Raw genomic sequence first — 26,733 nt, 5'->3', positions numbered from 1 at the left:
CACTTCCTTACAGAAACCCTCCTCCAACACAAACGACCAATGAGGGCACTGGATAAGTTTGTGCACAGATGGAAGGCTGACGGGTAGGTAGGCCATCCAGTTACTTTAGCCGGGCCAGCTAAAATGATTGGTCGTGCTTTTTACAGTACTACGGTTTTCACAGATGACTTTTTTTTATGGATTTTTTGTCAAAGCGGATTCTTTGTCAAAGCACTGCATTGCTATCGGGATGTTAAGAGCATTCCATGGAATATAACAATAAGTGTTTCTCGAGCCGGTTTCTCAAACTTACCTACCCCACCTTTAAATAATGAGAGAAAATCTGTGCAGCTACCATTAAATGTAAGCACAAAAACAGAACATGGACGTGCATTTAAAAATGTCTTTCGTCCTCTTTCTTTCAACCGCTTGACACCATGTTTGAAAATGTATCAGTTCTAGTACATTCAAATATCATGCAGCATCCCCTCTGAAATGTACAGTAGTGTGTTAGTATGTCACAAAGTAATTGGGATAGTTTTCAAGTACTTTGTGCACAGCACTATTATCCTATAGGACTGAAGGCTTCAGCCCAATCTAGCTATTAGCTCGCTGTTTAATACCCATTCACTTGGGTGTGGGGATGGGAGGAAATGATACCTGACGCTTGGGGGAGGGGGGAAACAACTGATAGATGGCGCCTATACCCTCGTTCTGGGAAAGGAGAGGGAGAAGTCAAGGAGGGGAGAGGTGGATGAGGTGATAACCTGAAGAAGGACAGGAAAAAGGCAGTATCAGAGGGGGGAGGAACATTGTGAGGGGGAGGAGCCCTTGGTCCCTTGGCTTTTGATCTGGCAGGTTGGAGCCCCACCTGGGCTGAGGGAGAGAATCTCACTGAGGATTTAGTGTTGGGACCTTCAGACTGAACTCTGAGCTCTCGGGATTTTCTCCTCTGGGATTCAATTCATGGGAAAATTCCCTCACAGTCTCCGAGACTTGACTACCTGCTGGAGTCCTTCCTGCTGCCTGAAGATTTCCAATTGAGGTATGAGAAAAATGTGTGTCTGTGTGCTCTTTGTGTGTTGCTGTATTATGACTTTGCTCTAATGATGGCATGCTATATTATGTCCTTATGGAGTCAAAATTAACCCTTAAATGCTGCTTTAAAGGCAACATTTGAAAAGGCTTACTACATGTTTTACCTTGGTGAATTGGTGTTTTATAGCATAATAACAATGGGCATTTTTTAGGATTTGTTAGATATAGTTTCATCATTGGGATTTGTCCAAGTGCAATTGTGTGAGCATTTCATTTATTTGTGTCTCTCATATTCCCTTATCATTTAGTTGGTGTCTACTTTTTGACTTTGTGCAACAGCATCAGTGTGCAGGTCCTGAGGCTAATCTAAGTATATCTTCTCAGGGATTAAATAGCTTTCTAATGAGCTTTCACTAATGTCCAAGCGTCTCTTAAAGGAGAGATCTCACTGCTGGTTCTCAAGAAGGCCACAGCACTTTAACAGAATTGCTGCTAATAATAATGATAATATCAACTGTTATAATACATTCACTTCAAACTGTAAATTCACTAAGTAGAATTTTAGCTTTTAAAAAGGGTATATTTCTTTAATTCATTCAATTCAAGAGTACATTTATTACCGCCTAACAACAATAACTTGACCAGAAATGATTAGGAGCCTTACCATACATTAAATGAAATTAAAATCCTCGAATGACAGCAGCAGACACAAATATAGACCTCACAGTTCACCTAAGCCCAATGGCATTATATCGAGTTGTCTATAAAATAGGCATTTCAAATATAATTTAAAAAGGTTTATTTTTACTGAAGCACATTTTTTGTTGTAGCAATCCATGGGAGGGCTCCCTTGAACTACTTTATACACGTTAGTTCAACATAACACACACCATCTTATGAATCATATGTTTTGCATGTGAAACCTTTATCAATAAAGTAATTAGTCAGCCACATTTGTGGTGTCAAAAAAGTACAATACAATATCTCCCATATAACGGACAGCAGCATCAAACATAATGTGTATATACAATGTAATGTAATAATGTTTTTGATTTTACGCACAGTTTTTTCTTATTATTTGACTGTGCCCCCTTGCATTAATACAATGTATTTTTTGCTCTGATTTGCAGCGCGTAATATGAGGAAGCCTTTTAATGGACTGGATCCTGGAATCAGACTTCAGGGCTTCCATTGTGTTTAGACCAGGAAGCAGCATGCGAACAAATCGGTGAGTGTCGAGGCCTGTCAAACCCCCGCCCTCGTAGCAACCAGCTACACCAACCCGGCTTTGGGGGGGGATTCCATACACTTCCTGCTTTGCCGGACAACCTGCGCCAAACACCATGGAATTCCTGCTTCCCATGAGAAGTCGAGACAGGATGGCTTCCCCTGGCTACGAGCCTCTTCTGGACCCTCCCAGCAGCTGCACCAGGCACCAATACCATTGTGTCAAAAGAAAGCTGCGCCCCGGACGGATTCTTGGCTTCATCATCAGTATGGTGGCGGTCTGCACATTCTGTTCATGGAGTGCCTTGTCGCTGGTCACAACCGTGGCAAAAGAGCTAGAATCGTCCGCTGAAGGCTCGGCAGAGACGGCAGGGCCCCAAAGGACTCTTCTTCAGTACCACAACCACACAGCCAAGCCAGAAGACACACCGGTTGCCATGCAGTCATCTGCAGAAGATATGAATCACGGGGACTATCCAACGGATTACTTCAGCGTGGATGAAAGACGCCAGGGCTATGTGGCTTTTCATATGTTTGGCATGTTGTACATGTTTATAGCATTAGCCATTGTCTGTGATGAGTTCTTTGTTCCAGCGCTCACTGTCATCACAGAAAAGCTGCAGATATCCGATGATGTTGCAGGAGCCACCTTCATGGCGGCAGGTGGCTCAGCTCCAGAGCTCTTCACTTCTGTCATAGGAGTCTTTGTCTCCCACAGTAACGTGGGTATCGGTACCATTGTGGGCTCTGCCGTCTTTAATATCCTGTTTGTGATCGGGATGTGCGCCGTGTTTTCCAAAGAGGTGCTGCACCTCACCTGGTGGCCTCTGTTTAGAGACGTCTCGTTCTATATCATCGGCCTACTTATGCTCATCTGTTTCTTTTTGGATAATCAAATCACAGTGGGGGAAAGTATCAGTCTGCTGATGTGCTACAGCTGCTATGTGACATTCATGAAGTTCAATGCCAATGTAGAACTTTTCATCAAGAATTTACTGGGCAGCAACCAGGTGGATGAGCTTGAGACTGCACCAAAGGTGAGCCTTAATCCATCCATCCATCCATCCATCCATCCATCCATCCATCCATCCATCCATCCATCTTCCCCTATTCTTAGTGTTGGATACCCCTACATCTACTGGAGGAAATCTCCATCTTTCAAGTGTTTCTTTAAGTCAACAGGGTTATACAAATGTTTAGGAAGAAACCTTACTGTTTTTCTGTCAGTTTCTCTTTACTGAAATCTGGGCATCTTTTCAATACCTGGGGAAAAATAGGTCAACCAGTCATGGCTGCTGACACTGGGAATAGACGTGCTCCTGTTGTGGGAAGCAAATAGGGTGTCGAACAGACTACCCCTCTGTAAGGATTTAAAGATTGCTATTAACCTGCCACCTGTGCATCTTGGACAGTTCCAGATGCAGAACCAGAATTCAGAATCTTGGTGCTGACTAATTCTAGGAACAGGCCTCGTCTACTGTCACTACTTATATTAATAATTATAATAATTACTAATGTAACAGTCTGTTACATTTTCCGACTTTAACTGGGTTTTGATCCAGTTTTCAGTCTTATTCCCATCAACCATCAAGTGAAGATGGCCACTCTTCCTCTGAGTCTTCTGTCACAATCTTCACAGACACATTTCGATGCCATTGAACATTAAAAAGCATGCAAAGGAAAGCAGGTTGCACGTAGGTTATAATTTTAAACATGGAAAAAACCATGCAAAATAGCCAAAAATCACACTCATATTTATTTTTGTTTTTAAATTCACTTCCAGGATTGATTCATTTCAAGTTATGGTTTTGTGTCCATCTTTTTTAGTCCAAAATTCAATCACACACATTGTTAGATTACATATTTTCATAATACCCTATATATTCAAGACAGTTAATAAAATAGACCGACATTTGAGAGAGGGTTGAGATTAAACTCAGAGCACATTCTGTATGGAGAGGGAACAGCCTAATTAGTCCAGAAATCCTTGTAGCATCTCTTAAACCTCATCAGTGAGCTCCCTCCTTCAGCTCCCCTTGACTTTGTCCTGACATTAGAGTGAAGTGGTCTCTTTAGTCTTTAAGAAGGTCGTTGCTGTTGTGTGTCCCCTATTTCAGCTCATTAAACATCATTATGTTTTTGAAGAGCACCAGTGATTATGTATCCAAACATGGATTACTCATGGATCTTATAACAGCTGCAGTCCACCACAGTTTTACGATAGGCAGCAAGAATTAGCCATGAGAAATATATTTGAATTAATTAACAATGTCATAGTGTTTCTTTCTCTGAAAGGCTGACTAATTCTTACAGGAAGTTGATCTAATGACAACACACTTACAAAAACATCGATCACAGTGCAATCACTTAATCAATAACTTGACGGGAAACTGTGCTTTGGGAATAGCTTGGAGTGCACTTTGGGCTGTTTGTTCCAGATTCAAGAAAGAGATGGGAAATGATGATACAAAATGGTTCATCTCACAAACCCACAGATAAACTGAAGAGGTTTTTTGTTTTTCACATTTGTCTCTCCGTGTTTTCCTGTCTGTGCGTGCAGTTGGAGGCAGATGTGTTGCTCTCTGATGTTGTTATCACATACGGCTCTCAGGTGACAAAATTAATAAAAACTGCAGTAGGCTGTTCTTAGAGCAGCTTGCCCTTAGCGTAGACGGACATCACCCATCACCAGTTCTTCGGGGGCGTATACAGCGAGTGCACATTATCTGGCTTTTGTTGGTCCCGAAACATTATCAACAGATTATTATGTATTTCAGATAGTGTGAAGTGAAATGTTGACGGAAACAAATTCTACAACACTGGATGAAAACACTTCTTAGAAGGGGACAACTATTTTAATGGTATGGATCCAGGCCAGGAGAAGTTCAAGCTTTCAGGGAAAGATGAGCTTATGGTCACCAGGACACAAGATGGTCCAATCTAATTTAAATCTCCTCCCCTTAAATGCTTAGGTCAGTGTAAAAAAAAAAATGCTACCCCAGAACCATGACTTTCTTTTATATCAAGCAGTCACTTATATATAATATGAATATTTGGCTTCTGTAGTCTTTTTTCTATAATAGATTGGTAATAGCTAATTTAGCACCTCTCCCCCTGGCTTTCAGTAGTATCTGTACTGTGAAATATCTTTATCCAGTTCTCTATTTGATGATTTTCCTTAAACGTGAGCATAGTATTTTTGGGTGCTCGTCAGTGTTGTTAAAGGTCTGTTTGACATGTGCGCCCTTCTGGGAATCAGCTGTACTTCAGGCCGCCTCACTTCAACCCAAGAACAGCTTTTCTCATTCTACCGTCCGGCCCTCATGTGTTGGTAGCTGCTTAATAATCCCCCAAGGTTAATGCCTTTTAATCCCATTAGAGCCGCTAATAATAGTCAAATGCTCCCAGGGGGAGCAAGAATCAGCAGATCACTGAGAGCAAAACGACTGCCGGCTCTCTCCTCAGCCTGCGGTAGTGCTCATAACTGTAGTCTGGTTTTCAGTTTAAGCAAAGTTATAGATGTATTGTTTTTTTTTTTTTAAACATAGAGTGTGTCTGAGTAGACAGAGAGAGAAAATGTCCGAGGGTTTTTCTTGGTGATGGGACTAAAGAGGACAATCCCCTCTGATCCCCTTATTAACTGCTTACCTGCGGTGACGACAGCAAACATACAGCCCAGAACATTGAGTCTCTGCATCTGTAACTTCATAATCAATAAAACTTAACATTTACTTGCATAAGAATCTGTCCAAAGAAGGATGCTGTAATTATCAATAGTTAATACTTCTCATGTTATAAGTGTAGCTTTATTGCTGCCCATAAGTGAAGGTTTTTTAATATTCAATGCTTAAAATTTAGATTGTTTTATCAGATGGATTTTCAAACTTTTGCATAAAAATGCTTCTATAAATGATGAGTTGTTCTGTTGAGCCATGCTTAATTATTCAAGTAGAATTTCTCCCTAATTTATGTTTTAAATGAGAAGTCATGTAGCTAAATAGTTTTTATATTTAACAAACAAAATGGTTGGTATTTGCTGGCTGAGGAGAAATGTTAAACAGCATGGTGACCTGTGAAGGTTAGTGCAGGACTTCACACGCAGGCTTGAAAAGTACCAGTCTAAAAGTAGTGATTAATCCTGGCTAAATCCTACAGTTCGGACAGTCAGGTGTACACTGGAGGTGGGGGGGTGGTGGTGTTGAGAGAGGGAAAGAGAGCAAGTCAGGAAGGAAAATGTGAATTTGAGTAGTGATCTGATTGTGCCTCAGTCTTTCCAGGGGGGACTATTTGTATCAAAGTGAAGTTTGGTGTAAATCTCTAGGATTTCCGACTCTTTCGGTGTCTGGACTTGGGATAAGACCACTGAACTGAAATAGCAGCTCAGTCAAAGGTTACAAATCAGCTAAGCTTGAGGCTTTCATGTTCTTCTTCTTCTCCTTAACAGATCATCTTTAGGTCTCAAAAGCCATACTTTATGACTTGAACAATCCCTGATCTGCATGCAGTAACTCTTTACTTGCTCAGATTCATAGATTGAACTGCTTAAACGATATGCTTAAGTAGTAATTAACATAGTTTAGATGACTATATAATGCAAAATGACCCAAAAGAGAAGGTTTTAATTAATTATTTAAACGGATAATATTGTAATGAAGCCTCATAATCTACAACTGGTATAAAGTGTACATATGTACAAAATATAAATGCTAGCTGGAGCAAAACACTATAATTCTCTATAACTGATAGATACATGACTACACGCAGCTTCATAATCAATGCAATTTGTAAACACGAGCAATGTATTTGCAAAATATGTTTTAGCAGTCTTGCAGGAACTATACTGTTTAGTGTATTGTTATCTACTGTTCAGGTCTGGCGAGTTTACTAGCTGCAGGCTGGTTATACCAGAGGTAGGCCTACACAGTATTTGACTTTATTCTTGCAACCTGCTACAAGAACCTAAACATTTTAGGTGATTAATCGTGGCTGTATCCTGTAGGAAACATGCAGAGAGGTGTTATGTCACACAACACATCCGCAGCGGAGTGACTTAGGGTAAAGGTGACAAAGATCAGCAGCTTCTCAAAATAGGACACAGTATGTCATGCAGTATAAAAACCTGTTTCAAAAGACAGCACCAAACTAAATCCAGTTTCCATGTCAGCAGGTTCTGCAGAGGTTGTAAGGAACCCTTTGAGCACTAACCAACCACAACTAATGCCATGCTGGCCTCAGCAATCACATGGATATTACAGACAAGTGTCTCCAACTTCTTCCTTTAAATGACTTATTTACTGCTCAATATGTTTCTATTCATTATATTAATAAAGAAAACCAACTCCTTCATCTTTGTGAAAAGAAACCAGGTTTACTTTAAGGTTGTTGCTTAAAGAATGATTAAGAAATGTTCTCATGTGTTTTAGTTGGTTTTGTGTAAAAGGTGAATCCTACAGTATGTGCATAGAGTGTTTAACGAAAATCATGAGCAGCCAAATCTGGATTGGACAAACATGTAACACATTATAGAAGTGAAACTATAAGAAAACTATCTTTAGCCTTGCTTTAGCTGCCGTAACAGCAGCAGGTGTCTTGTCAGATGCAAGCTAAAGGGATTATCTGCTCAAACTCTGTGGCCTCCATCATGAAAAACGCATCAACAACGAAACCCTCCACCTCCCTCCGCGTGTTGTTGGTCATTGTTTGTGTTTGTGCTTTTGAAAGAGTCAGGTCAGCTACATCTTAAGGTATTGGCTGTCTTTATGTGACATGTATCCTTATGATGGGAATTGGGCAGTGTATCAATAGACAGGGAGCAGTGACATCTGCTGTGTGATGTATTTATTTGTGTAAGCTAACTCTGTATCAAGTTTAGCACTACATAAGTGCAAATATAAGGCACACAAGGATGAATAACCCCAGAATAAATAGTGCAGTTTTGGTTATTTGATAATATCTGGCACTGTAAATATCCATACAAACCTGTCCTATTGGGATAAGAACAAAGACATTACTTTTCTTGATTATGTCCAGTAATTACATAAATGCAAAATATATTTATTGAAAATAACCTCTGATCATCAGTCAAAAAAAAAAAGGTCTGGACTCAATGGTAAAATAATCAAAATAGAAGTATGAGTTGATTCATTGATTACGTGTTACAGTGTACTCCTGCCCCTCTCTCACGGAGCAAACATTCGTATTTGATTCACGCCCTTCTTAACATAGAATAAAAGCTTCTTTACTGGGCGTGTCTTTAGAACAACATGATATATTTGTCCAGGGCAGAATGTCAATGTGGTGAAAGACACCTGCATGGTGAATGGTTGTACGGTGACAGAGAACAGCTTATGCAAACATCCTTATTGAACTGTTCAAACAAAGATTACAATAACCTTTGATTACAAGATATCTACCCACACAGTCTTAAGTTCCCATCTGTTTTTTTTTATATTTCCAAATCCCTGATTCCCAAACCAGACCCTCCCCATGCTGACACCTCTGTGCTCTCACACAACACCACCACAGACTCCTGTCCCAGCCAGTGGACTCTGTGTGTGTTGTGTGTGTATGTGTGTTTCTTCACTGTACGTGGTGACACCACTGTGCTGTATATGTCCTCTGAAGAAATGGCTGGGTTGAAATTATCTTAGTCATCCTGTGTGTGTGTGTGTGTGTGTGTGTGTGTGTGTGTGTGTGTGTGTGTGTGTGTGTGTGTGTGTGTGTGTGTGTGTTCACATGTGTGTGTGTTTGTGTAGAATCCTAGTTTTTGTGTCCGAAATAGTCCCCATACCTTTTGCACTGTTTCGCTCCCTCTGTAAGTAAGAGGTCCTTTAGAGTTACTGTTATGATACTGTTCCTAAAAAGGAGTTTATGTGTGTTTCCGTTGTTCCATCACTGTTTGCTGAACATCTGACAAGTGATCAGGTGTTGAAGACATTCAGTTTCAAGTTAGCTTAACACATCTGTGTTTATTCTGGTTCATTTAAAGGTGGGGTAGGTCATTTTGGAGACCAGCTCGAATGGCTAGAATTTGAAAATACACAGCTGGAAAAAATCTGCCACTTCCTTACAGAGCCCCTCCTCCGACACACATGAACGCGCACATGACCAGGGCACGAGATAAGTTTGTGCACTGATGGAAGGCTGACAGGCAGGTAGGCCATCCAGTTATTTTAGCCGGGCCGGCTAAAATGATTGGTCGTGCTTTTTACAGTACTACGGCTTTTTTTGTCAAAGCACTTAAGATATTAATTGCTATCGGGATGTTAAGAGCATTCCATGGAATATAACAAAAAGTGCATCTCGAGCCGGTTTCTCAAACTTACCTACCCCACCTTTAACTGCACTGCCACTATTGTATTTTTTACATCTATGCTATGATATTTTCTGCTGACCCTAAAGTATTGGACACTCCTCCCCGCTTGTTTGTGACAAAACCTATACTGTATATTGTTTTCTTTCTGTGTGTCTTTAAAGGTGAATGAACCTGTCAATGATGAGAACAAGCTGACGGTGAGTTTGTGTTTGTGTTTAAACTTCTCTGTGTAATGTCGTGTTCGGGTCATATTATGTAAATGTTATTAATGTGTCGTAATCAGTCATGACACATTTTAAAGCGGTTTCTAGACATATTTTTAAATATACATATTTTACAGTCATTCACAGAATATATATTCATCGTTTCTCTCTGTATTATTTTGGTATTTGTACAGGCCAAACCGAGGCTGCAGAGGGAGGGAAGCTGTGCTTCTTTACACAACTCACTGATGAGGAATAGTATCTTTCAGCTCATGATACACACTCTCGACCCTCTCAGTGACGAAGGTAAGGGTAAGACTTGAAAAAAGCACGACACACACACACATACTGAAATGCAATATGATATCTCGTAAAAAAATAAAATGTCAAAATCAGAGGATGCGCTACAATTGAATTGATATTGTATTCATAAATAAACAGCTTTAGTGAAGATTATGATTAAGACAAGGTTCGGTTGAAGGGAATATACTGTCTATGGAATGTCTTCATTTGTCTAACCTTTTTTCACTTTTCTTTTACCTCCCAGCTGTGGAAATACACCCACCATTTCACAAAGCATGTATTAATTAAAAATACATTTTAAATGTTCAGCAGAACAAGCTGGACTGACTGAGTCTCCTTCCATTGAATTAGGGCGTTTCAAAGAGAAAGCATCAATCCTTCACAAAATGGCCAAGCAGAAGTGTAAAGAAGATGCTGTCACTGCTAACGGTGTGGGTGAGTAACAGCGACGTATGAATCTGTGTTCCTCGGACTGAATGAATGGACACTGAGCAGTCAGAGGACTGTTCTTACAGCATCATTTCCTCTTGCACTTTTTATTTTGGTACAAATTTTCGATATATTTAATCAGTGTGGTAGTATAACATGCCCGAATATAATAATAGATAGCTTTGACTGAAAATGTATCATTTTATCATCAAAAGTTATATCTTTGTCCGTTATTTGCTCATGTATTCATGTTTTAACAGAAAGTTGTGGATTATTTTATGCAATATAAATGGTCAAATACCGTCAATAGAAACCACATGTACTCCCAATGAATGATCTGATAATTAAGCTCTGTTCCTTTTTCTCTTCCTTTTCTTTCCTCCAGCCGATAAAGACATCCCAAACAGTTCAAACGTTGCAGTGGAAGTCACACCGCCCAGTAACGGTGTTGCAGGAGGAGAAGAAGACGTATGGCTGAATGTTATATTGAAATATGATTAAATATTTAAATAACTATAAACACAGTTGATCTGAATTAACAAACTCCTTCTTCAGGGTGATGAAGATGATGGCGATGAACAGCCTCTGAGCCTGGCCTGGCCCGACACCAACAGGAAACGTATCATGTACCTGGTTATCCTGCCCATCATCCTGCCACTGTGGCTCACACTGCCCGACGTCAGGAGAGAGGTGACACCACTCACACATGAGCACACAAACAAACAATGAAAATCATGTTTATGTGTGTACACGTATGTAAGAGCAACTCATGATGCAATAATTTATTTTAAATCTCACATCCACACGACATACTTGCATAATGTTAATTTGGATACAGAACTGTTCCACTGCTGTGTTGACAATTTCGTTTAATTTTGAAGCATGAGAAAATGTAAAAACACTAATCTAGTAGGAATGCACGATTACAAATGTTTGACAATGACAAAATGCCAATATTTTCCAAGTCATTTTGGCCAAATGAAGATGGCAAAACCAATATACACAAACAAATGTTTTATATAAGAAAACCACTTTAATTTAGGTTACATATATTCAAGACCTGCTCAATAAATATAAGACCTACAGCAGGTTCCAGTAATGTTTTTTGTTGTCGTTTTTCTTTACCTCTTGGGCTATACATTTGCATCCAAATGCTTTATTATGACCTTATATTAAGTGTGAAGTATATCGAGGGGGGGCAATTGTTGAGTGTGCGGTAGATAAACTGAACCTTTTTTTTTTCTTGTTGTCTCAGGCCTCGGCCAGATTCTTCCCTGTCACTTTCATCGGTGCCATTTCTTGGATTGCTTTCTTCTCCTACCTGATGGTGTGGTGGGCTCACCAGGTACGTTCTCTCTATTTGTCTCTCATACAACAACTCTCTCCTTTTCCTGAGGCCTTTCTTATGAGTCAGTGCAGCATTCAGGGTGTTGAATGTGTGACCACGGCAGCTAATCCCAGCTGACCCGCCTTGATCCATAGCCAGATCAACCTGTACTACTCTATTTTAACAGCGCAGATGCAAAGACAGGCCTGAAGCATAAGGTAATGTTGTATGCAAGGTCACTGAGGAGATGCACGTGCCATTTCTGTGCCAATAAATGCAGAGCGCGGTATATAATATATATAATATTATATATATATAATAATATATAATATATATATAATATATATAATATCTGTTGGATAGAATAATGAATATCACAAGTCAACTTATTTATTATGAGGTTACATTTAATTAAATGTATCACTAAACAGTAATGTTTAAGACTCCATGATGATGCCCTTATTTATGATATAAATACAGTTGTCATGAACGGGAAAATAAGCTCCAGAACACAAAATATGTTTTTTTAAACAAGCTGCTTACATCTGAATTTCTGCTGCAAAGTCGGGCATTTTAACATAGTGGTCCGTGGAAACTGACACCCTTTTGGAATCAGCCTCAAGTGCCCATTTTATAACTTCAGTTTTTAGCACATCCAAGTTCATTCTTCAACCCCAGAGGTAACCGCCTAGTCTGACATTTTTCAGAAAAAAACAGCAACACAGTACAAGAATCTTTGGACCAACATGAAAATGATGCAGTTTTGGTAACTGTGCAGCTGCAACTTGTTCTTCCTTTCAGGTTGGAGAAACGTTCTGGATTACGGAGGAGATAATGGGACTGACTATACTAGCAGCTGGCACTTCAATCCCGGACCTTATCACCAGTGTGATTGTGGCGCGAAAAGGCCTAGGTGACATGGCCGTGTCCAGCTCTGTCGGCTCCAACATCTTTGATATCACTGTGGGGTGAGTCCAGAAAACAACAAGAAAAAGCATACAGAGTAATAGTCCAAAGTCATATCTGTTTTTAACATGTTTCTCTCCTAACTTAATAAACTCCCTTATCTCCCTCTAGTCTGCCATTCCCCTGGCTCATCTACCACATCATCAACGACTTCAAACCGATCCAGGTCAGCAGCAACGGACTGTTCTGCGCCATCGTCCTACTCTTCCTCATGCTCCTCTTTGTCATCATCTCCATCGCGGCTTGCAAATGGAAAATGAGCAAGTTTCTGGGCCTTCTCATGTTCCTGCTGTACGTTGTGTTCCTGGTCCTCAGCGTCATGCTGGAGGACAAAATCATTACCTGCCCCATCACCGTCTGAGAGAAGCCACTTCCACCTAACGCAAGAGAGCTGAAATTAAGAGCGAAGGGGTTCAAGTTTACCCTGATTTACTATAGGAGAGGAAGGACGCACAGACACAAACTGTCTATCTGTCTCACATAAATAATAGAAGACACACTCACACATCCAAACACACGCAAGTTAGGCAGGGGTACTGACTGAAATCAAGGCTGCAAATTCACACCGGTGCATCACAGCCATCCAGCAATGGCATACAGAACGAGCCTGTACGTCATTGACACACTTTATGCCACCCAGTATGAGTGACTCGTCTCTGTTTGTTCCATGTGACTTCATTCAGTTTTCCATTTTCTGGTTGAACCTGACAAACAAGTTATGTGAACGCCACCTGGGATGGGAATTTCCATACGATCACCAGAGATTGTTTTTGGGGTTTTCTTCAAATAGAGGACCATGTTGCAGTATAAAAACTACCCTCGCTACTCATGCAACCAGTCAAGCAATGCAGATGAACTGTTCATGTGGGAGATTATAGAAACCCTTTTGTTTTGGTTTGGTTTCGATGGGGAGCAAAGCTCTGGAGAGATCCTGTTTGTCATGAGCAAAACTAAGAAGAAAGGGCCGGGGCAACTCATGAGTGTGATAGCTGCTTAGAAATGTTAACGTTTAGATTTTAACTGTGTTCATTTCACCTCCAGTATGACTTTGCAATGTGATTGACAGAGATATACCCCGGGTTAATAACATGAGTCTGTTTAAACACAGTATATTTGAGATGATATATTGAAAAACACAGTATATTCAAATGTTTGGCATAAATGCTTACATTACTTCCCAATCATGAAAATCTATAATAGGTCCAAATAGATAGCATGGACCCATTAAGCTCAACACAGCCCAACTAATTTTATATTAGTATTAATAATATCTTCTGTTCTGTTTGCCTTTACATGCATCACTTTAGAGAGATTACTTCAGTATCCTGACTAAAACAGGAGGATTTTCCTCATGGAAATCTACCAGGTCTGGTGTCACATTTACCAGTAGATGATGCAGTGTGGACAACAAGCGTTTGACTAAAGATTAGTGTTTCTCATTTAATTTTACTTGATGAAGTTTGGGGCTCTCTGCTGGAACTGCTACCTCCGCGACCCGACCACGGATAAGCGGGAGAAGATGGATGGATGGATGGATGATGAACGCAAACGTTTTTTTTCTTGTTTTTTTTCTTCTAATTATGTATTTGTAAAAATGTGTGTTCAATATCACCAGGTATCACTGGATGTGTCCTGTATTGGATTGATGTAAAACAACACTTGTACTGTATAATATATTGCACCGCTATGTTCACATAGCATGAACATAATGTGTTCAGTGTGTGGCATAGAGGCTGAAATATTTTTCTTTTATCCAACTATTATAAGAAACATCAAGTAGGCATATCTTATGTAAAACAAAACATGTTGCAAAGATTCAGGCTATTTTGTTCTCATCTACTCCCTCTTTATTAGATTTAAGGTGAGCAAAAAGCAAATAATGTAATGATATGTTGACATCTAGGCATCTTTATATTAAAATGGGTGTTTCCCTCAACCTCTAATAAATTAAACCACTAATCGAAATGCACATTTACTGAAGAGGTTGCAAAAGAAATTAAACAATTCAAGAATATCAGAATGAAAACATTTCTGTGATTCAAAGAATCAGATTCCATTACCTCTTTTCTCTCTTTGTTTTTTTAAATGTAGGTGGATTTTTTCATGAGGTTTTCTTTTTCTTTATTTTTAACATACAAGGGAACATTCTCACTGACCCGAGGCTGTATTATTACTGACCAATTTAAGGTCTCATTGTCAAACAAATGTGCTATCAACGTTGCCCAAATCAGTTGAACTAATTGCCCTCCAAAAAGCATCAAAATACATCATTGTTTTTCTAATGTTGTCTGCTTTCTTTGTCTCATATGTGAATGTAGGCAATATTTTACTCTCCCAGCTATGTTCAACATGTTCCATGAGCCTTGGAGTTGATGGTCAATAAAGGTACTGTAGTCATCTCTGAATAACATCCCCCTCTGCTTTTTATTTCTCATAGCAATGTTAAAAGTTTCAGGTGTTAACAGTACAACCTCTTATCAACGCAAACATTTAATTATATTTATTTTCAGATTCCTCCAACAAATTATTTCATTTTTAAATGAATGGATCCCAAGGGTTAACACTAAAATGTTGTGTCACAGTGTTAGCCAAAATCCATTTTGTATTTGCATGTTTATTTTAACTAATTCTTTATCAATTGAAAGTGAAATTCTCAATCGAATTTCCTCGAAACAATCCATATACCTTGCAAAGTAAAACATTTGTGTTTTTTTGTTTGTTTATGTGTATAAAGTATGTGTAAACTGTAATTTAAGACTATATGCTTCTGTGTTTAACCATAGTTGACAAATAGTTTAACCTCAACACAACTTCTATTATCACACTCAACACTTAGTATCTCCCTTGCTTTGATGGATCCTGTGAATGTGAGAAATGAATGTATGAATGAATGCATTTAGAAATATATAGAATTATTCATCCTTGACCCGTTTGAATACCATGACAAATGGTAAAATGCTTTTGTATTTCCGTGTACTATATGCAAGTATGGAAAACATTCATGTACTACTTGAATTGTGTATTATAGGCCTACTGTAAACAAAACATTTATCATTCAACTCTGTATAAAGTGTTAAATGATCAAATAAATCAAACCTCAAATTTTCTTTGTTGCCATTTCGAGTTCATGGGAATTTTGGGATAGGTTAATGCTACACCTTCATGAGTTGGTTTTAAACGTCAGAATGTATATATAATTTAAAGTATCCTCAAAGATCTTGATATACTGCTTTTATTATTATTATATTATTGCTTTAATACAGAAAAATACCCAATATAATCAATGCTTGGGTCATTAAACATTTTAAATCAAACACACTACTTTAAAAGTCAGGTCACTTTACCTTAAGCTCCCTCACCACACCGCACAGATTTGCAATGTCATCATCAAGATCTGCTTTACTTTGACACAATTAAGCCTCTCACAGCAGCAAGTGTGGCCCTCAGCCATGATCACCGTGATGCAACAGGGATTCACTGAACACCTGTGGATGACAAATACAGGACTCACTCACCTCTGCTTTCTAGTGTCACAGGAAGGAAGAAGAAGAACATGATGAATCCATTCGAGGCTTAGCAGCTGCACTGGTTTTAGTCAGCTCTACACAAAATAAACGCTGTGGATATTGTCCCAAATCACTTACATTGAAAATGCACGTATGCATTATAGCGCATGAGTTGCATCACGGAATGAAAATGTCTACTGTTTAAAGAAGTAATGAAGGTTTCTTTGTGGCTCTGTGGACAACTGCTATAACTGAAAACGTTTTGAATACAGCCATTAGCATCTGAATACAAATATTTAAGATGAACAAAAAAAGGTATGCCTACCCTTTAATTAAAAAAAGAACTGTTTTTACGAGCCATTAATCCTCCATTCAAAGTGACAGGCACAGCGTAAATTATCAGGAACGTCTACAACTATTAGAACATTTTAAAGTTGGAATTTAATTTCATATATTCAGAAGTCTCTAGTCTTTTTAATTCCTGAACAGCAGGTGGCGGTAATGCTCTTAAAACTTTCAAAATGTAAAGGAAGAAGACACAACCGGAAGCATGCAACTTTAAAAACAGACTAACGCTGAATTGAATGTAACAAAACACGCCGTTTGTACATCTCTAAATGATGATCGCTGTTTGAGAGAACAGCATGGATCCGTCAGAGTCGGAGGGAGTGTGTGCACCGGGGCCCTCCTCTCCACACACTTCCAAACCCGAACTCTCTGCAGCGATGCGGGCTAAGATCGAGAGGAACCGACAGCAGGCGTTGATGCTCCGGCAAGCCCGACTAGCGAGCCGCTCTTTGTCCGCCGTGGAGGGAGCAACGTCGGCCAAAGTCTCCAAGACCATCGACTCTGGAGCCGGCTTCTTCATCGAGGAGGAGGGTTACGGAGAAGAAGAGCAGAGGGTCAGGAAGGTTGTGCATCAGCCAGGTGAGTGTGATTGTGTGTTGTTTGTTGACTTGAGTGGGTACATGCATGCTTTTTTTATTACTCACATGTGTATTAAGAGTTGTTTTGTTTTCAGCTCCAGTAATAGAGCCAGACTACCTGCTGTGCGATGACTGTCTAAAACCCTTTATGGACTCATACCTCAGCAACAGCTTTGACCTGTCTGTCTGTGACAAGTGCAGGTACACACACACACACACACACACACACACACACACACACACACACACACACACACACACACACACACACCGCACTGATATCAGGTGATGTGTTAGGATAAGGATAGAAAACCTGCAGAATTCCCGAGAATGTTAAAATAACTTTAAAAAACCTATAATCACATAAAATAGAGGTGACTCCTTGTCCAGTGTAGCACTACAATTCAAAAGTCATTTAGAGTGATTACCTCACATAATATAGAAGCTATTGAAACAAGAGGTGTTACAGTACTTCATTGATTTGAAGTCGTGACGTGGAAATGACTGAAATCAATTGAAACGTTTACAAATAAAAACAGTTGGATTTGTGATGTGACCATCCCCTGACTGTCAATAGTCTGTGAAATGTTGTCAAAGTACCCCGATAATCAGTACTCAGCTTTTTATTTTTGTCTTGGGTTTAATTCTAGTTTTTCTTCAGATTGTAACTTTTATTTAAACTCACCTGACTGAATCAGATCACAGGTATTAACAGTGGATTCCTTTTTGCCCTCAGAGACAACGAGGAGAAGCATAAGCTGATCTCCAGAACTGAGGCGAAGAAGCAGTACCTGCTGAAGGACTGTGACCTCGACCAGAGAGAGCCTCCACTCAGGTTCACCCTGAAGAAAAACCCTCACAACCCAACCTGGGGAGACATGAAGCTGTACCTCAAAGTACAGGTACTTGCTGGAACGTGTGTGTGTGTTTTGGTGGGCAAATGTGTCAATTTTCTATCAATATCAATGTTCTGATCATTTTAATGATATCATTTTTTTTTCTGTGAACGGAGCCGGAAGAATCCAGTGTTTTCCTTGTGCTCTAAGTGCTCTAAATAAGTAAATACGTCTACATAACAAGTTGGAAAATAAAAACTATAATACATTATACATACATTAACATTTTTAATTGCAAATATTGCATTACAACTATGATCAAAATCACGTCATGAACCATATCATTTAAGAATAATATATCAATTACATTTGTCTTGGTAAAGTCAGTGGAAATGTGGGAACTGCCCAACATTTTCCAAAAGAAGAAAAAATATGTTTAGACCAATCTATAAATAACAAAATATTATCAAGCTGTGATGAAAAAGTAGTAATGAAAGGATCGAATAGTCATCACATAATTAATTAACTCTTTTGAAAGTATTTTTAGTTGAATTTGTTGTTGTGTCAGCTTTACTCTTTTTATATTGCATGACTTTTCAATAAATCTGAATATTGAATCTTGGGCTATGAAACATTTATTTAGCAGGAAAATAATACACATATATAGAACTAAATTATAGATAGACTGATCAACAATACAGTTAATCATTAGTTGCATCCCTAAATCAAAGCCACAAACATTTTGGTCACATGACAAATAATGCCTTATGTATGTTTTCCTGAGTCTATATGAACTACAGTTCTTATATTTCTGTTTCCCAGGTGGAGAAGAGATGTATGGAGGTGTGGGGCTCTGAGGAAGCCTTGGAGGAAGCTAAAGAGACGAGAGAAGAGAACAAAGAGGTGCAGAAGCAAAAGCGCTTCAACAAGAAAGTCAAAGGTCGGTTTCCTGTATGAGTCAGTGGCCGTTTCTCAATCGCGAGTCTAACTGCTGCAGAGCAACTATTTAGAGTATACTACGTCATCGAGGGGCGCCGAAGGACTGTTTAAATGCATTTTAAATGCCCAGCATTCTGCGCCACTCTCACGTAGCATACTTGAAATAGTTGCTCTGCAGCATGTGTACTCGCGATTGAGAAACAGCCAGTGACTGTGGACACATAAATATTATGATGTGTGAGCATCAACTCGATAATATTTATGTTTAATGTTCATGTGTGATGTGTGTCAGAGCTGCGCCGGGCGGTGAGGAGCAGCATGTGGACCAAAGACACCAGCGTCCACCAACATCAGTACGGACCGGAGGAGGTAGTGGATGAGGAGGAGGACCTCTACAAGAAAACCTGCACCACCTGCGGACAGGAACTCAGCTACGAGAAAATGTAGACGCTCAAACACACATAAACACATACACACTGATTGTTACGGGTATTATTTATTATTAATAAAACACACAAGGAGCCACACATTCATTCTCTTGTGTGACACTAACAGGTCAGTGTCAGCAATGGTTTCTTTTTTAAACAGCTGACCTTGCCTTGAACAATTGTATATTTTTAGCAAATTGCCTTTCTGGTTCACAGCCTATTGCAACACTTCCTGTTTCTCTTGTGGAATATGGAGATTTACTCTGGCAATGTACCAACCAGGAAAGACACAATATTGAACTTGAAAATACCGTCTTGGGTAAAATATTGAGTTTTGGAGACCTTGATACAACTGGAGAAGAAATTGAATTTCGTTTTTCTGTGATGTGTTCACTGTCATGTCAAAATTGAGCTTCACTCAATATCCTCTTTGTGGCTTTATTCACCTTGCCCGTACTGGGTCACAGGTCATGTTTTATATATTTTTAAAATATAATCAGTGTTCTCTCTCTATTCTCTATAACTGACATTGTCCAGATATTCATACCACAATTACTGCATATGTTTAAAACATGTTTACATTTTTGTTAAAGGTCCCATGTCATGGCCATTTCTACTGATCATAATTCCATTGTTGAGGTCTACTAAAATAGATTTATATTGTGCAATTTTCCAAAATCACATTGGTTTCTCATACAGCAGCTCTGTATAGTATGTGTATTCACTCTGTCCTAAACGGCTTGTTAGAGCTCCTGCCCCCCCCCTTCCTATGAGCCATGTGGCCGTCTGCGAAACCCAGCCCGAACACGCACACACGCAGCCTGGCTGGGAATTTGTGTGTGCTCTCACACTGACTCACAGCCTCGCTGTGTGTGTGTGTGTGTGTGTGTGTGTGTGTGTGTGTGTGTGTGTGTGTGTGTGTGTGTGTGTGTGTGTGTGTGTGTGTGTGTGTGTGTGTGTGTGTGTGTGTGGGTGTGTGTGTGTGTGTGTGTGTGTGTGTGTGTCGAACTGTGAAGCATTGTGGGAGCGTCGCTTCGCTCGCTTCATGCCAGTACAAGCTATAGCCAATCAAACCGCGTGCTTGTGTGTCCGAGGCGGGAGATTCATGTGATTGGTTGTTGGTCGAGCTTCAGACACTCCCGCCGGCAAGCTTCAACGCACGCTGCGTTAGAGTTTTACTCGCTACAGGTTGTACTTTGAGGGTTTGTGACTTTGCAGACCGTTTACATGCATAAAAACCTTCATAACACACCAGGGGACGGGTAATAACCGGAAAAGCATGACATGGGACCTTTAAATGATTTTTGTTGTGATGTAAACGTTGCCTTAAGGAGTTCTGTATGTTAGTTTTGATTTGGCTTTATGTGAATTCCATTAATCAAAATTAATGAATAATTATTTGTACTGAGACTTGTCCTTTTTTATTTCTTGTTTTTCTTCAGTCGGGGACAGGTTTGGGCTTCTATTTTTTGCTTAACATGACACCATGTCCCTGGCTGTCGTTTATAAAATGATCTTCGGATTGAGTTTGTAAGATCTCACTGAGAACACTGGCTTCTCCCACAATGTCAAATACAAACAAAAGATAATAAAAACAGTAAAATAAAATGTAGGACTTTTTAAGGAAAAGTCTTCAGCACAAATATATTTATAATAAAAATATATAATAAATACAAAAAAGAAAGACATTGTTTTAATAAACTCAAGATTGTGAAGCAAAATAGAAATGTGGCTGCTGATCTGGTGACAGTTAAACTTTATTAAACAAAGTGTTAACTTCTAAAAGGCTCCACAGCCTGGCAGTTGAGACTGCTGTAAAGTCTGGCCGTCTCCAGTGTAAATGGTTCTGTCCTGAAGTGTCCACAGATACAATATTGAACATTTCATACGGAGGAATTAATACTTCATCCTCGTTTGAATCAAACTCTGAATAGGACTTGAGGTAGGCACTGAAACATGTGCGTATCTCAAAGCAGGTCCCCTGTCCAAACTGTCGTAGGTCCTTGCTGAGAGAGCTGGAGGCGAATGAACCGAAGCGCATAGTTTGTCCAGGTTCTCCACTGAAGAGCAGTTTGCTCCTCCTGTAGGTGGTGAAGCAGCGTCTTTGGTTGAGTTTTAGGAGCAGGATGGTATCAGAAAGCAGGAAGTGGAGGCAGTGGAATTCAAACGAGGTCCCGTAGGAAGCCTTCCCCCTGCGGACTGCTCGGTTCAACTCTCCATACGACCCACCTGTGTAGGCACACAGAGCCCAGAAGTGATTAAAAGACAGCGGATCATAGTTGTCTTTATTCATCATGGCTTTAACAGCACAAAGGTTTGTGTACATGTGCAAACCTTCCCCTGTTTTACTTTGATCAGCATCTTGTGGGAGCAGCCGTAATACATGTCGTCCACAGAGTCCAGAGACAAGCTGAGGGGGATTCTGATGAAAAGACAGACCAGAGGCAACATGGAGTGAGGCATTTGTGGTCTTCTGCATGGCAGCCTGATTGGAGGTATTCTGAACATTTACAGGTGCTTCAGACTCTGAAGATGAGTCCGATGTAGCCTCCTGTGAGGCAACACTCCTTTTGGACATCAGAGCTTTTCAAAAGCGTCTCTATTGCCCCTTTCACACCAACGTGTTTACAGGGCCGGCTCGGAGCTAGAACCTGAAACGTACCGGTGTTTCCTCTTCACACCGCAGCGGCGGATTCACATGTCAGTGTGTCGATGTTACCGTGGCATTTAGAAAAGTCATTTTTAAATACTTTGATCACCACAAAATACATTGTTCGCCTCTGTATTGAAATTTGATGCAACAATCTTTTATATGTGCATGTCAACACACTTTTAGGCCATTGAAAACATGTGCTTAATTCATTAAAATGTAAGTTTCCACACATTTTAAAAGTCAGTTTTGACGGTGGTAAAATCAAACACTTGGTAATGTTAACATTAAAAAAAAAAAAAAAATCTACCTTTGTTTTTACCCCAATTAGCTATGAGTGCGCATAGGCCATTCCTTTTACTTGCAAGTGGAAAAGTTTTGTGAAGTAAACTGAAACCTGACTTCTGGTAAAATAAAAAGTCCCTTTTACTGCTTGCTTAACTCTTTAGCTTCACAAGTCATAGCTCATGAAATGTTTATCAGCAATGATGATGCCTCTGTAAGAATATATTGAATGCCCTTAAATACTTTAAAACTATTTTTAATCGGCTAGAATAAAGTCAATGAAAGTCAGTTTAACAGATCATTTTATCCATAACAGTGGCCATTACATTGCCCTGGATCAATTAATAGCCCTTTAAAAAACAGGTTTCAAAAGCATTCCCAATGCAACCTTCATCAAAGCACATATACTTCACCAGTTAATATACAACCTTTATTTATTCAACATGAATTCAAAAGCATACAATAGTACGTTTAAAATTCAAAAGTTCTCTTCACATCAGAAGTCTTGAATACAAATGCTTCCTCTGTACTCTCGACTTTGACTCCCACGACATCACCCTAGGAGAGATAAATAATAAGTCACATTTAGAAAATGCCTTCAGACATATAAGCTTAATTCAAAGACTTTCAATGAAGTTCACAAATTAACATAGAATACAAGAACACTTTGAGAATGTTCATTCACTAATCCTCATCTCAAATAATGTAGGAAATATTGAAATCATGGGCTACTTACATCACCAAAGTACTTCTCTATGAGGGTATGAGCAGCCTGGTACACCAACTCATTGTCATGGCTCTGCAGCATCTCAATACGGTCAAGTCCTCCAAGCTCTTCAACCAAAAGGCTCAGTTTCTCAGTCTCCCCGAGCTTCTCTGCTGCCTGAAAAGACAATGCAAGGTAACCAAAACCATCTCTCCAACTGAAGTTTAAAACTATTAGAAGTTCAAGTTTCACACTCACCATGAAGATGTTGTTGATGGCCTCCAGTATGACCAGGATGACTTTAGCATCTTTGACCTGCAACAGGTTGATGATTGCCTCCAGGGCCCCACTCTGCACCAAATGGACCACCTGCTCCACAGTGCCCCCACTGGTGAAGTTTGTCACTGCCCACACTGCCTCCCTTTGAGTTTTAAAGTCTCCCTAAGAAAAACAATTAGTCCCCGTTTACATTACCATGAAGAATTACTAATTTCAAGTAATACTACAGTGCCACTGATGTCTAGACTGGAAAAGGATCAAAAGTCACGCTTCATCTTACATTTTTGAGCTGTTCCACCAGGGGAGGGAGCAGGCCACATGTGATCAGCTGTTGGATTTGCCTACATGGTCCTGCAGCAATGTTGGATAACACCCACGCTGCCTCCTTCTGAACACTGGGCTTCTGGTGCCTCATCAGTACAGGTATGACTTTTAGAACTTCGGCATCAACGGCCACCTGGGTCTGGAGGTCCGAGCCACTCACTATGTTCCCGATTGAGCGGAGAGCCGGGGTCTGAAGAGCAGACAAGAAACTGATTGACTGAACCATAGTTAGTGGCAGGTAAGATTATTGTTTGACCAAAAGCTTTACTTTAACGTTTGATGTGCTACTTGTGTTGCATGATCAGAAAGAGACTTGTCTCACATTGATGGTGCAGCAACAGATCTTAAATATCTTATTCCAGTTTTAAAATTGAGTTGAATAGTGAGTTTGAGAACACTACCATGACACTGATCTCCTCGTGGCTCATGAGCTCCACCAGCCGAGGGACGATGCCAGTTCTCACAACAATATCAATGCGGTCATTGTCGCCGTCTGAGAGGTAAGAGATTGCCCAGCATGCATCAGACAAGATGTCCTTATCACTGAGATGGAGCAACTGAATCAAAGAGGGAAGCATCTGAAGGGGCAACAGTTACAGCACATTAGTCATCTCGCTAGTAATCTGGACCCATCTTGACCGGGTGTTGATCTTCTGAGCCGAGCTTCAATAAATCTGCAAGGCTGTTAATAAATTATCCAGCATTTTACTCACTTGCAGGACTGCAGACAAGGGGGGGAACGGGTTCTTATTCCGACACAGGTTGGATAATGTCCATGTCAGGTTACGCAAGTAGCCAACCTGGAGTAATCAAAGCATTTAGACAAACACTGCAGCAGTTCTGCCTTTACGAAGTTGTCACTCAAGTATAATGGTAAAAAAGGAAATACACGTCGAGTGAATAATCTGAGCCTGCAACTTACTGGTGTGTCCGGGCTGATTCGTGCCAGTAAGGCCGGGACGACATTGCACTCAATCAGGATGTCTCGATAAACTGCACCGTCACCTGTAGAGAAGTTACATTTGTGATGGAGTTTCAGTTTACCACCACAATTACATTTAAAAACTAAGCCTTTCGACAGTGAAGAGATAGAACCCCATTACATTTTACCATTTACTCTAAACATGTATCAGTTGTGTTAATTCAATGTCAAACTCAGAAATATTAGCTATATAAAACATTAATTTTGCATTTAACCTGCAATGTTTCCAAGAGCCCAGACGGCCTGTTCACTGATGTGCAATATGGGTGAAGCCAGCAAGGCGATGAAGGATGGTACAGCTCCATGTTCCACCACCTGAGACACAAAAACAGTTATGTTGCACTTTCAAGCCACTTATATTATTAAATATATCAAGTCTGTTTTAAACACAAGATGTTATCAAGGATCCTGATAACCTGTTCTAGATAAATGGCACTGTTAACATTAGTTTAGCATTCCTATTTCAACACTGTTCACACCTGTTGAGTATGCCAAGATGTCCCAGAGGCGATGTTTGTAAGGGCCCAAGCTGCTTCAAACTGCAGATTGGGCTCATCATCCATACTCAGGAAGGACACAAAGCACACCAGCAGCCCTGCATCTATGATCTCCTTCAGAGGGGGGTTACGCTCTTGAGACAGCAGCTTCCTGAGGAAGGATGGAGGAAATATATACGTCTTACCAGGCATATATTTAAAGAATACATTTGAAATATTCCAAAATTATATTTAATTGACCTTTTAGCCAGTGTTTTTTTTTGGGGTCAGAAATCCTCATCAAATATACAGGATACTTTATTGTAGTTTGATTTTGCATCTAAAAGTTTGCTTTTGGGAAACACTGCTCTAGTTTTTCCCATCCCACCTACTTTAATGGGTGAACAATTGGCAGATATTCAAGTAACCCAGCAAGTATATAATAGTGGATTAGGGTTACAATTTATTAGAAGCCCCAGGGGAAATCTGCATAAAAGTGTCTACCTGATTAGCAAACTAATTGTGTCCCTATTGTGTTGTGCGACAGATCACTGGTTCCAACACACATTTAGAAGTGATCCCTCACCTGGCGGCCTGGCACCCTCGGGTTTGGGACTCCCTGCAGTTGGAGTTCACGTCTTTAATGATATCCTCAATGACTAACGAGGCCACCTATAAATGAAAGAAACACCGTTAGAGGCTCTGCTAGTTTTAACATACTTGTAGGGCTTTCTGTGTAGCCTACTGACCATCTCGTTGGAGATGTAATCAGAAGAGAGGTCCACCGAGATGTTTCTTCTCTTCATGAAGTTTTCATCTTTGTTAGCTTTGCGCAGCTCCACGCACGCAGAGATCCGTTTATCTCGAAGTTTCTGCCAAGAGACCGAGATGCAGTGTTGATAAAAACATTAACACGCACGACAGTGAACAAAATAACATTAACTTACTGCTGGATCCTTCCCCTTGTTTTTGAATTTGGAGATTCGCTCGTCAACAACGTTCGTTGTAGGCATAGTGGCTGTTTTACGCAGGGCGAAACCGTGCTTGCTGCTTGACTAAAGGTGAAACTTAATGAAAGCTTCCGCAGGGGGGTTTTATAGGACAGCTCCGCCTCAGGTGTAGCTAATTAGCTGTGATTGATGCACGAGCAGCTGTGCGCGTTTCAATCACAGCTGCTGCACGTTCAGTTCCCTCCAGCAATACGTGAACGAATCTATTTATTTACAAAATGTGATTTAGAAGAATAATAGTTTTAATTTGTTTCTTTTGATTACTCATAGGTAATGTTCATAGCCTACCATGACATTTGGTCCATGTTTTTAAAGACTTCAAGACGTTTATGTTTCTAATGTCTCTTTTTTAAACTGGCTGACGAATCGTTGCATGTTCTAAAACAAAAGTAGCTATTTTTATGATCAGTTTACTATACAGGGTAAAAAACTAAAACGATCGTTCTGTTGATACGTTGTTCAGCACTTACATGTTTGACATATAATTTAAATATACTAAATCAAAATCTAACAAATAAAGTGAAATAGTCAATAAGTAACAGTATGCCTGCCTGGCAAGTTTACAGTGTAACGTTATATATTAAAATAACGGACCAACA

General features: G+C 39.9%; 4 protein-coding genes across 4 annotated transcripts; 2 read left to right on the top strand and 2 right to left on the bottom strand.

Moving 5' to 3' along the window:
• Positions 1-2,376: 2,376 nt before the first annotated feature.
• slc24a2 (solute carrier family 24 member 2) lies at positions 2,377-13,425 on the top strand. Its single transcript, XM_010793121.1, has 9 exons — positions 2,377-3,281; positions 9,721-9,756; positions 9,957-10,068; positions 10,417-10,500; positions 10,880-10,962; positions 11,050-11,184; positions 11,750-11,839; positions 12,623-12,789; positions 12,899-13,425. The coding sequence occupies exons 1-9, from the start codon at positions 2,379-2,381 to the stop codon at positions 13,146-13,148; spliced, it is 1,860 nt and encodes a 619-aa protein (XP_010791423.1). The 5' UTR covers positions 2,377-2,378; the 3' UTR covers positions 13,149-13,425.
• Positions 13,426-16,831: 3,406 nt separating this feature from the next.
• xpa (xeroderma pigmentosum, complementation group A) lies at positions 16,832-19,935 on the top strand. The gene is made up of 5 exons (XM_010793120.1): positions 16,832-17,220; positions 17,315-17,420; positions 17,956-18,121; positions 18,878-18,995; positions 19,287-19,935. Exons 1-5 carry the CDS (start codon positions 16,938-16,940, stop codon positions 19,439-19,441), a joined length of 828 nt encoding a protein of 275 aa, XP_010791422.1. The 5' UTR covers positions 16,832-16,937; the 3' UTR covers positions 19,442-19,935.
• A 715-nt stretch (positions 19,936-20,650) lies between these two features.
• Positions 20,651-22,472, bottom strand: LOC104964366 (NAD(P)(+)--arginine ADP-ribosyltransferase 2-like). Its single transcript, XM_010793118.1, is given in 2 exon segments — positions 20,651-21,709; positions 21,712-22,472. Coding segments are annotated over 2 exon segments (711 nt in total). The 5' UTR covers positions 21,886-22,472; the 3' UTR covers positions 20,651-21,172.
• A 300-nt stretch (positions 22,473-22,772) lies between these two features.
• Positions 22,773-26,201, bottom strand: kpna7 (karyopherin alpha 7 (importin alpha 8)). The gene is made up of 12 exons (XM_010793117.1): positions 26,072-26,201; positions 25,874-25,996; positions 25,711-25,796; positions 25,128-25,296; positions 24,864-24,963; positions 24,589-24,671; positions 24,380-24,466; positions 24,068-24,244; positions 23,623-23,856; positions 23,322-23,504; positions 23,094-23,240; positions 22,773-22,915 (listed from the first exon to the last, which is right to left on the bottom strand). Exons 1-12 carry the CDS (start codon positions 26,135-26,137, stop codon positions 22,829-22,831), a joined length of 1,542 nt encoding a protein of 513 aa, XP_010791419.1. The 5' UTR covers positions 26,138-26,201; the 3' UTR covers positions 22,773-22,828.
• Positions 26,202-26,733: the final 532 nt, after the last annotated feature.

This window comes from Notothenia coriiceps, unplaced genomic scaffold (genome assembly GCF_000735185.1).
Source record: "Notothenia coriiceps isolate Sejong01 unplaced genomic scaffold, NC01 NC01_scaffold00037217, whole genome shotgun sequence".
Classification (NCBI taxonomy): Eukaryota; Metazoa; Chordata; class Actinopteri; order Perciformes; family Nototheniidae; genus Notothenia; species Notothenia coriiceps.
The sequence above is the reverse complement of the archived record's forward strand: the minus strand, read 5'-3'. Positions and strand labels throughout refer to the sequence as shown.

What these genes read in the sequence shown, in the direction of transcription:
- slc24a2 (XM_010793121.1), top strand. Translation starts at nt 2,379, where the DNA reads ATGAGAAGTCGAGACAGGATGGCTTCCCCTGGCTACGAGCCTCTTCTG. An exon ending in AGCTTGAGACTGCACCAAAG is followed by an intron (nt 3,282 to 9,720) that starts GTGAGCCTTAAT and finishes GTGTCTTTAAAG; the next exon opens with GTGAATGAACCTGTCAATGA. An exon ending in TGTCACTGCTAACGGTGTGG is followed by an intron (nt 10,501 to 10,879) that starts GTGAGTAACAGC and finishes TCTTTCCTCCAG; the next exon opens with CCGATAAAGACATCCCAAAC.
- xpa (XM_010793120.1), top strand. Translation starts at nt 16,938, where the DNA reads ATGGATCCGTCAGAGTCGGAGGGAGTGTGTGCACCGGGGCCCTCCTCT. An exon ending in TCTGTCTGTGACAAGTGCAG is followed by an intron (nt 17,421 to 17,955) that starts GTACACACACAC and finishes TTTTGCCCTCAG; the next exon opens with AGACAACGAGGAGAAGCATA. An exon ending in CTTCAACAAGAAAGTCAAAG is followed by an intron (nt 18,996 to 19,286) that starts GTCGGTTTCCTG and finishes GATGTGTGTCAG; the next exon opens with AGCTGCGCCGGGCGGTGAGG.
- kpna7 (XM_010793117.1), bottom strand. Translation starts at nt 26,137, where the DNA reads ATGCCTACAACGAACGTTGTTGACGAGCGAATCTCCAAATTCAAAAAC. An exon ending in CGAGGGTGCCAGGCCGCCAG is followed by an intron (nt 25,297 to 25,710) that starts GTGAGGGATCAC and finishes ATCCTTCCTCAG; the next exon opens with GAAGCTGCTGTCTCAAGAGC. An exon ending in CCATCAACAACATCTTCATG is followed by an intron (nt 23,241 to 23,321) that starts GTGAGTGTGAAA and finishes TTGTCTTTTCAG; the next exon opens with GCAGCAGAGAAGCTCGGGGA.